The 11585-nt window shown below is 28.4% G+C and overlaps 1 protein-coding gene across 1 annotated transcript in view; it reads left to right on the top strand.

The window, feature by feature from the left end:
- Positions 1-9570, top strand: part of cyr (cypher) — a 117153-nt gene extending 107583 nt beyond the window's left edge. The window contains exon 9 of the mRNA XM_014427762.3: positions 6387-9570. Coding sequence (XP_014283248.1) covers positions 6387-6547 — 161 coding nt within the window. The 3' untranslated portion in view covers positions 6548-9570. The remainder of the gene's footprint in view (positions 1-6386) is intronic.
- The last annotated feature ends 2015 nt before the right edge of the window (positions 9571-11585 follow it).

Genomic DNA, 11585 nt, shown 5'->3' on the forward strand with positions numbered 1-11585 from the left:
ATGAGATCATTCATCAATATTACCTATTGCCCACAACTGTGTGGCAGATTGTAATATCTATCAATAAATAAATCTATCAAATAAAAAAAAAATAATAATTCGGCTTAAAATAAAATGAGGTCCCATAATTACACTATGAGTGATTATTGACAAAACTGCTTACTCGCTGTTATGTATTGGCATGATTACATTAATATATATAATTTGGGTTACGCAATCAAATTCTGAGGTCAGAATTTCTGGGCATCCCGTTCTACGAAACACATTAACAGTTTTCATTTCGCTGCTGGGTTAGTGGTATAGCTTAAACAATACATTTTTTACTTTCACTTTCCTATATACCATATATAAGATTTCGAAAAACATAGCCTAAAATGGTCAACGACACTATCTTCTGAACACGTTCAATACAAAGTATTTTTTAAATTACATCTACACCTAAAATGATAAAAGATGAAGCAATGTTGGACATGATTTATCTTTTTCTGCTGAAAACAATTTTTTTTTTGAAATTCAATACAATAATTAGTCTGTTAATCCAATTTTTGCACTATATTTTATTATTTTAATTGTACTATCGGGAGTTCTATCAATGGGTAGATTATCTACATGTTTGTATCATGCCAGTGTATAACTAATAACAAATTTACAGGTTGTATATATTTGAATACTGTTGTAAATATCAATAAATAAATAATTCAAAAAAATATACTATAATATTATAAGTTTTATAACAGGAAAATAATTTAAATATTATTTGATTCTAATTTTTTTTCTTCTAAAGATTAATACAATGAATTGTTAGATTTAACCATTAGTAATAAATATTTTTATAACCTATCAATGATTTTAAATATTCTAATAGTTATTAAATGACAATATTTTACTTCTAGATTTTGTTTCCAAAGAGCTACAACAATTAATTAATAATTTGTATCTTTCAAGATAATGTTAAATACCTTGTTGCAAAAGTGTTTGTTGAGTCTTGTAATCTTGAACTTTGAGTATTGAAATCTAAAACATCTTTCCCAACCAAAGTATTTATTGGAGTATTGAACGATGAAAATTATTCTTCCTACCTGGAACAAAATAAAAAAATATATAAAAAAGAGCAATGGTTAGGAAATATTTTTATTTTTATTATTATGGAAATATTATTATACATTACAATAAGAAATGATGAAAAAATTAATACTAATTGCAAGATTAAGAGTTCAACATTAAGAAATTAAATTAATTCATGATAAAAAATATTTGTATAAGTCATTAATATCTTAGTTTATTTATATTTTCTTTTTAAAGACTTAAAAGTTATTTTATTTTGACTTCTCATTTTTGTTATGTGTATTAATCATTTTGCTCCTTTCTTTCTTAGTCTAAGGCCATAAAGCACACTTACTATTATTGTATTACTATTCCAAAAGGACTTGTATTACTATTTTTGATCTGCCGTAAATCGACCCTGAACTCAGAAGATTTAAAAATTTTTAAGATTTCTAAGATGGATTACAAAAAAACATTTGAATGATCGAGTCTCAGATATTTCGCATAATTCATCTGTTATAACCATACAATCCATTTTTTGTTTTACTGAACAGTGTTGGGATCCCTTTAGACTTATAATATAACGATTATAAATTTCAATTGTCTTAATACAACTGATGAAATGTTTAAATATAACCTTCCTCATCTTTCTGAGTATGTTTCCACTTTCCCTTAGTATATGTTCAACTGTATGTGATAATTATTGGAAGAAGATAGTAGGAAGATAGTCAGGATGGCGGTTAATAAAGGTATGAAAATAGTAGAAGAAAACTAATTATTGTTAACTAACGTTTCACCCCACTTTGTAGGGCTTCATCAAGGCTGTCAGATTGGGGAAAAAATGAGTGATAAATGTTCTCTCTGTTTAGTCTGCATGTAGTTCGATTTTATTTTTATGGTTTACTGTCTTAAGGATTTCTGTATTAGAATCTCCTCACAATAAGACACTAACATCTTACCATTAATAAGATGAAATATTTGTAGTTATAACATATTTAAATTAATAATTTACATATGCACAAATAACCTTTACATAGACTTAAGATAAAAGGGAATCTATGTAAGCAAAAACAGTTAAAAAGATAGAAGCCGTCAAACTGTGATATTATGGAAATAGGTTAAGTATCCAGGGTCAGGGTGAAAATAGGTAGACACCAGGAGGCCAGTTGGATATAATAGACGCAAGTCCAAGTGTGTCACTATACTCCAGTTTTTCCAGTCCGTTAGTTCCGTACTGGAGTGAGGTTCCAAAACTGTCCTTACTGTTTCTGTCCACAGTTGACATCTATGTTACTGTTCTTTCCCCTGTATTAATATAATTTATTTATTTATTGTTATTTACAACTGTATAAAAATGTATAGAACCAGTAAATTTACTGATAGTTTATAAAATTACATGTTGAGAATCTACCCATTGATTGAACTCCTATAACATTTCTAGAGGAAAAGATCTCGAGGCTATCTTCTTTTCAGACGCCTAGGAGAATTATTAGGTAATGAAGGAGAAGTCAGGTTAGAAACAAGTGGATATGGGTGGTTGGGAAGTTTATCATGGAAGGATTGGTATCTGGTTCTGGCTAAATCGGCAACTTATGAAACTTTATGGTCCTGACGGATGACTTGATTTGTGACAAAGTAAGGACCATTGAGGATTTACGAAGGATTTTGAACTATGCGGATTGGATACGAAAGAAATTCGATGGTTTAGTGGAGCCCTAAAGCTCAAATCCGTTTGGACAGATTGTCCTTATTATGTTCATGTAGATCAGTCTTCTGTAATGTATTGTACGATAAGTTTAGACCGCTTTTCCAGTAAATGTTGTAATAGTCGCAGTCGACGAGAAGTTTCCTGTCTTTTCAGTCTTGTCTGAGGATTCCATGTCAGTCGTTTGTCTAGATGTAGCCCTAAGTAACGGCTTATATCGTTCTATCTACTCGAAAGGAATAAGTGGGGTATTGTTAAAGGATATTGTGGGGCGGGAAGGATAAAGAATTTAATAATGGACTTATTTGGAGTATATAATAAAGGATAAAGTATGGTGAAGATAAAATAATCGATAAATATGTAAGAAAATCAAGAAAAAAGAGGAAACTGAAATTTCATTTGTTTAAATTCCGATTGACTTCACACTTATAGATTCCTTCTAAATTTTTCCCAATAGCTGAATTTTCATCAGTTAGATGTTTACCAAATTAAATTATTATTGGTTCTCAATCTTCTTTTATAGAGAAATATATTTTATCGTCATTTTCAATTAGCTCGCAGAATGGTATTAGGTGGAACATACAGCAGGATTTCTTATGTAGACGCATTAAAAAATAACGGAAATTAAAAAAAAAAATTAAGAGGAGAATCTTTTTCTGATTATTTTTAGAAGGTACAGTGACTTCTTGAAACTCTATAAGGCCTCATGCGCCTAAACACCTCTTTCGTGAACCTGTAGGAATTTGGACTTCATTTTATTCGCTCAAAAATATATATTAGATGGAATATACATTCCTAAATTAGAATAAAGAAGTAAAAAATATATCAATAAATTATAACATAAAAATTTCGTGTTTTTATCTCTCCTTTTGCAATATTCTGCTTACGCCAAACTTTTACTCGCTCTGGTTTACTTTAATAATATTATTTTATTTATTTTTTATTTTTTTTAAATCAAATTTAATTTATATTACATTAAGAAATAGAGTTCACGTGTTTAATCTGTTTCTTTTTCTATCATGTTTTTTCTCTTTTCTAATAATAAAATATTGTATTATTGTTCATAATAGATCTTCAATGGAGTTTTTTTTTATTTTTCTTGTTTCCTTTAACAATAATACTTTGCTATTAGATTTAAATTAATAATTATATTTAATATTCTTTATTATAAGGTATTAATTCTAAATTAATTGTTATGCCGTAATTAATGTGCTCTGCATCACAGTGATGCAGAGCACATTATCACTTTCATTTCCAAGGTTTTTCTCTTATCTCCAGAATAAATATATTCATGTTACTTTTAGAAAACTCAAATTAATTAATATAAATTGAAAATAAATTAAAAAAGTATCATTTTTAAGTAAATTTATTTAGAACGGCCCTATAATAAAAAATATTATTTTATTTTATTTATTTATTTAATGGAATTTACATCTATACAAAATAATAAATACAGTAAGGAAATGTGTTGAATGTTTTATTTACACTTGAAAATCTTGAGAAGGAACCACCCATTGGAGGTACTTGAAGCATTAATATAAATTAGAAGGTCCCGTGGCCATTTTCTTTTCAAATGCCCCGGAGGATTATCAGGGATTGTTAAGGATGAGATATTAAGAACTAATGGGTTAGAATGGGTAAGGGGTTTGGAATGAAAAGACGTATATCTCTTTTGGGCCAAATCTGCAACGAATGGGATGTTAAGGTCTTTGTGGATGAGTTTATTTGTAAGGTAATAAGGAGCTTCAAGTATTTTCGTAGGATTTTGGATTGTAAGGATGTGATGCGGGTGGAATTTGATGGTATGGTAGAGTCCCAGAGCTCAATTCCATATGTCCAAATTGGTCTGATTATCATAATGTATAATTTTTTCTTTTAAAAAAAAAATACTAAATACAAATCTTTTTGAAATTTTAGTGCTGCTATAGTTTTAAACATGTATACTTTATACATAAAGACATGAATTTTTAGATTCAGGTAGGTCTTTAATTCAGTTTATATTTTTATCAGTTACTGCTTTATAAGTACATTATCTGGTCCGCTCTAGGTACTATACATAGATTTCAGGAGGCCGATACCATATCGCCACGAACCTTACTGGTAATGGACGCAAGATTTTTGATCCGACACACCTCATGGTGTAATCAAAGTTTATCCTAGAACGAGAGATGGGAAAATCCCACAACATACATTGTTGAAATCGGAGCGACATAAACAATTTCAGCTATATTCACCATCACTGCGTAAAAATAGATACTTTAGTATTGTGTGTGTGTTTTTTTTAAGGTGAATTACCTTTAAAAAAAGCCAGATACCAAGAAAAAACATCGTCGTGACATTTTTTTACCTATAAGTTCGGTAAAAAAAAGGGACAAAGTCGCTTAAGCTGTGATACCTCTTAGCTCTGGAAAAATCTGTATATAATTTTTTCTAGTTTTGAAATTTTTTTGGGAGCGCGGTAGCCACGGGGTAAAGCGCGTGGTTATTAACTCTAAGGACCCGAGTTCGAATCCGGCTGGGCAGAAAATTGTTTTCTGTTACACTGTAGTTGTGAGTCAACTCCTGTGGGTTCGGAGCCCTCCTGGGGTCCACCCAGCCCCTTCTAAATTGGTAAACTTAATTGGGTGAAAATCTGACGTTCGAGCATGGTACTGACCAAATCACCTCCTTGCACAAACATAGGTCAAGTAACAGTACTTCTTTACAAAGTTCTGAACCCCTGACCCTTCATGGGTTGTAGTAGTACTGATTTAATTTTTTTTTTTTTTTTTTTTTCTTGCGAAATGTCTCTAATCTAGAATGAAGCATTAATGTTTATTTTTTTAAAACGATATAAAGTTTATTTTCGGAATTAATTGTGATCGATATAACTGATTTTAAGTGGTAAAACTGCACGCTTTGCTTAACATAATATTAATCATGGGAAAAATAAAAGTAAAAATTCATGTATTTATGTATAAAACTATTGCAGCACTAAAATTTACGAACAAATCTTGAAAGGTCACATGAAAAGGTTTGTATTTAATATTTTGTATTATATACATATATATAATATTTTTATTATTTATTTTGGGCCGCTTAAAATAAATTGATTTAAAAATAATACTTTTTAAATTTATTTCCAATTTATATTAATTCATTTTAATTTTCTAAAACTAAAATGATTTCCAAAAATTGTGGTAAGAAATAAGTGAAATGAAATGAGAGTATAATTGTTTATGAACGGACTTGGGCGTGATTGCCAGCAATAGAAAAAAAAGGATTTTTTGGGGGGCTTCCCATCCCCAAATTCATTAATAATAATTTTATATATATATATTATGAGAAATTATTTATAATATATTGGGGTGGCTCTGGAGATCTTTAGCTGGCTAAACTAGTATTTTCAGCGCCTGCCTACCTTCGGCTATTGCTTTGGAGTTTGCTGTTTTCTTTCAAGTTCTAGGCTTTCCCTTTCCTCATTTCCCCTCTTAAAATGCCTTAAAAGAAATTTCACCCATTTTTGTTGCCTACCTCCATGAGGCTTGAAAGAAGAAAAAAAAGATGGATTCCCGTCCTTCATAATTAAATAGTTTTAGTTTTTTTTTTTTTTTTTTAACAATTTCAATTCATAATTCTTATTTATTTTGTGTTCCAGTTGAAGACAACAGCGGATGGGTGTGCCTCTCCGGACCCCGGGTGGCCATGGTGTTCGCCCTCCTGGGAGCTCTCTTCTTGGCCGCTGTCCTGGCCACTCTGCTCCTCCTCATTAGACATCGGCGAAGGTACAACCACACCAGGCTCCACTACGGTCTATGATCCCATGGCCATACTATAACTCTGATACACAATTTTGTAATGTAACATTATTGACACTTTTGGTAAAAAACAAATTTTATAGATTTTAAACGCTAGAAGGTTCTATTTTCGTCTTACACTAGCCTTATAGGAGAATATTTAGGTAATACGAAAATCTGGTAACAGGAACTTTTCTTAGATTCCTAATTTTTTCTTGAGTTTTTCATCTAGAAGCATTTTCTCATTGAACACTCTTTAAATGAGAATTTCATACTCCTCAGACGCTTCTTGAACAGTAAAAACTTGACAGGTCATACTTGAAACTATATAGATTTTACTTCGTGTTATCGACTTTTTGAAATATTTAACTTTCCTACCAATTTAGTTTACTGAAGATCGATTCCCAGTAATTAAGTCTTTTATAAGGTAAAAATGCAATATGCATACATTTTCGGTATACATATCGTAAAAATATATTTTTTTGCTTTACAGTATAATAAAATAATGTTTTTGGAAAAAACGTTTTTATTATTATATCATTTTAAAAAATAGGAATAAATTGGTTTATAATTACCGTAATCTTTTCGATTAATATTTTAAAATAAATTAACTGTAATTGATCTTTCATAAATAATATTTCATCAACATTGCCATTTTCCAAATTTTAAATGAAATAGCTTTTGAATATAATTTAAATAATTTTAAATCTAATTTTAAAATTACAACATTATCATTAAGTTGGATAAATCCTTTTTTTTATCATTAAAAGTGTCTCTTTTTTCTTGACAGATTACAAGAATATTTTTAATTAGAAAGCTGTATGCAAATTACTTTATTTCTTTTCTTTTTTTTACAGTAACAATTTGAAAGTGTTTAGTGCCAAAACGAATAATTCTTCACGGAACGCATAGAACCTTACTTATTTTCTGGTCCATAGATAATAAGAATTTAGGGATGGTTGTCCTTAATATGAAGTTGTCCTTCGTATCTATTCATTTCTATGTTCTACCTCGGTTTCTTTTCTTTATTACGTAATAAAGTGTGTAAATAATTATAATTAATGTAATAAAAGAATTACACTTCTAGCATTGGCATTACAAGGAAAACAAACCTAATGCCGGTTCCAATCCGCTGCTCAGCGATCTTCGACAAAATGGTCTGAGTCCGGTGCCGGTGGGAAATTGTAGCCGTAGCAAACACTGTGGGAAAATATATTTTTACAGCTAAGATGGTCTCGAACCGTTGGCTTTATACATGACCAAATTAAAGGTTAAGCTTCACAAAAAAAAAAAAAAAAAATCATGTCTTACTGTTCAAAACATTTTACGCACTCGTTTGCCATTCTGCATGGGAACATTATAAATAAACATTGAATTTACCTTGAATCCAAATTTGCAAGATTTTTAATTGTCTTTTACAAGGTATATTATTTTTCTTTATATTTGGTTTTGTTTTCATTAAATATTATTTTTATCTAGTACTCTCTTTAAAGTTGAACTGTCACTTTAACACTTTTTTTGAAGTTATTCAAAAACTCTTACATTTGAATATCCAAAACAATTTTTTTGTATTTTTCAAAAACGTTTAGTAAACTCAAAGTTTTTTAATATTGAATTATCCCATTACATAACGTATTGCTTTTAGAACTAAATTTTATTGTAAATCCAACTTGCAATATTCTAAATAAATTACAACGCTATAAGTATAAGGAGTTTTCTATCAAAAGTTAAAATATGTACTTTTTTTACAACTTGCAATTTGCACCAAAACGCAGTTCAGTTTATTTAATTTTTTTTTTTTTAATAATTTATTTATTGTTATTTACAACTCTATAAAAATATATAAAACAAGTAAATTTTCTGTACGTGATATAATGACATGATGATGAGAATCTATCCACTGATAGAACTCAAAAATTTTAAGTTTTTTCTAATCACGCATATGCTACTAATCAATATTTTCAAAATAAATTTAACTTAACTTCATGAGATGATCCCAAAATAAGTATTTAAATAATAATCTTCCAAAAGTAGATATACCTACTTGTGAAAGAATAATATACTTTAAAAAATACTATAATTTTTTTTTAATAGAGTTAGTTTTATTAAGTAAATGAGAGTTCCTTCCTCTGTTTAGAACTGATCTTCTTTAATGCATTTTTTATATAAAATATTTAATTTTAGCCCGATCGTTAGAGCAAAAATCACATTGTTTTTTTAATTCTTCATATATTTTTTTTATATATAAAAGAATTTCATTGTACACATCCTTCCAAAAATAAACCGATGATTGGATACTTATAGTAAGATTGTGTGAGTGTCCTGAGTTTTTGAAAGGCCTTTTTCAATTTTTTTTATTTTAATCATACTACACTGAAATTAAAAATAATTGAAAATTATTTTAACTATAATGAATCATTTTTAAAAGTCAGTTTTACTTATACATGTCATGAATTGCATTTTAAAAGCATAAAATATCTGAATACATTTATCTTATAAGATGTTTTCCAGTAAAGTCATATTTAGAAGGATTGAGTTATTGTTAAAGAAATTGCGAATTTCTTTTAAAATTTAATGAAATGATTTAATAAATTTTCTCCATATATCTTCTGTTCCTGTTATTGAAGTATTCAACTAATTAATCATTGATATGGTACAAAGCCTTACATCATATACATAAGATATAGTTTTCCTTGTACCTCTTTAGGCTATAAGACCTCTCATGGTTAATTCTTTAATGTTATCTTTAGAACTTTCGCGGGTATAGGGTTAGATATTTATTCTTATTTTATATAAATTTGTTTTCTACCAATGTCCATGAAATTGAAATTGAATATCTGTCACGTTTAATTGACGTGTATTCAATTTTAATTGTTTTAATTCTAACTTAATTATTTATTAACTTTTGTTTATAACATTTAGTAGTGATGCATTGGTCTGATGATGAATTTGATTTCTTTTCGAATCAGCAAAAGAGACCTTGTCAGATCGATGCTATTTATGTATGAACTAATATATTCTGTATATAATGAGCTCTGTGATATGTATCTGTATTTTCAATAAATAAGTTTTATTATTTTTTTTTTCTTCCATTTCGAACTTTTTTTTTCTCACCCTTCTATTAATTTTATTATTTCAAACAAATACATAATGAACATAAATGTCCTTTCTTTGCCTGAAGGGTAAGGTTGTGGGATCCGCTGTGAGCAGAACATTGTGGCGCTTACTCGCCGTTTGCGTTGTCACGAGTGGGAAAAGACCTCCCTGCTAGTGGCGAATGGTTGGGTTTAGACTGAGTGATTTATAATCTAACATATTTTAAGTTAGCAATTTAATAATTAATAATAATAAAAAAATTACCATTATTAAGTCATCGAGAAGCATAAAACCAGCGACAATGTTTTAAATTTAAAGGCTGGAAGCGTACCAATCAGGGTAATTATTATTTTGATTATTGTTGACATTAACTATCTATTACTATTTAAAATTAAAATTAATTGCAGATATACTTTTTAAGAGCTGGGTTTCATGCATCAGGCCATTGCCGATGATAGAAGCCTTATCTTCATGCTCATGTGAACATCATTGAGTTGGTTAATTACGCCTTTATACTTAGCGTATTTGTCAATAGTTGGTAATAACTGCTGCTATTTACAGTTTCCCTAATTATATAATCATTGTGATCTTTATCGAAGTAATAATTAAACTTTGGTTAGTAATAATTGCCCATTAAAAACTAGTAATTTAGTTACAGTTATCTTTGTTTAAGAAATAAAAAAATATTTATTAACAAAAGAAGGATAATTTTAATTATATATTTTAATTATAATAATTTTATTATATACAGATAAACATTTATAATAATAAATTAACTTATATACTTCATTTGCTCTCAGAAATATTTTCAATTTTTTTTTTATATTGCTTTTCATATAATACTAACTTTATTAAAGTTGTAAAGTTTGAAAAAAAAATTATTACGATTGAGGAATTTTTTATTATAAGTTCATATATCCACTTCTGAAATATATATATTTTTTTTTTCGAACAGGAATTCTAGACCAAAAACTTATTCACTTTATTAGAAATTTTGAATTTTCCTCTGTCTAATTGTTTTTGCAAATCAACATTTTCAATAAAACATCAACTTACCTACATTATTTACTCTCATAATAAATATACTTTTTTATTACCACATCGGCCTATTGGGTTTTATATAGTTATTATAACAATTTGATTTGCTTTTAATTCATAATTGGTGAGAAGATATACTCTTGTGCACAAGTTTTTATTTAAAAGTATTTATTATATTCTGAAAAAGAACTATATATGTGTAATGTACATTCCACTATTGAGTATGATAGTGAAAAAGAAATATTTATTTAATATACACCCCAGAATAACTAATTTATTGAAAGTGTATTTTTTTATAGATATATGTTTGACTATGTACCACTATTAAGATGGTTCGTCCTGAAGATAGGGCACGAGCCCCGAAACGTTGATGAATAGAACATAATGTTTGCATCGGAAAGTAGAAAGGATTTTTTACAATTAGATATAAAAGAGAGTTAAAAATGAAAGAAATTTTTACTTGACCTCATTAGACAATTCCACAATCTCCCAATTAAATGGACCTAACATATTAAGTAATGAAGAAGATGGTCAGGGATGGGTTCAACTAGTTAACAACTATTTATTTGCCGATGTTTTGCTCCACTTTGTAGAGCTTTATCAGAGCAAAAAAGATACAAAAAAAACAACAACAAATATTTTGATAAAGTAAAATAAAAAGATAAAAAAAAAGGTGTTATCATTATCTAATTATTCTGTATATTTAAGTTTGCTCGTTTTTATTTAATATTCTCTATTTACTTATTTTTGCATTTATTGTATTATACCTATGTTGTATTCATTGTATTATATTACTTGTTTTAGTTACGTATTCTATCATTAGTTTTTCCTTTCTTTATTCGGTTTATACAGCTGACATCCCAACCCACCCTAACACAATGCTAACAACATACGCTGATGACACATGTATACTTTCTGTAAACAAC

This window comes from Halyomorpha halys, unplaced genomic scaffold (genome assembly GCF_000696795.3).
Source record: "Halyomorpha halys isolate HHAL.00 unplaced genomic scaffold, Hhal_1.1 Scaffold670.1, whole genome shotgun sequence".
Classification (NCBI taxonomy): domain Eukaryota; kingdom Metazoa; phylum Arthropoda; class Insecta; order Hemiptera; family Pentatomidae; genus Halyomorpha; species Halyomorpha halys.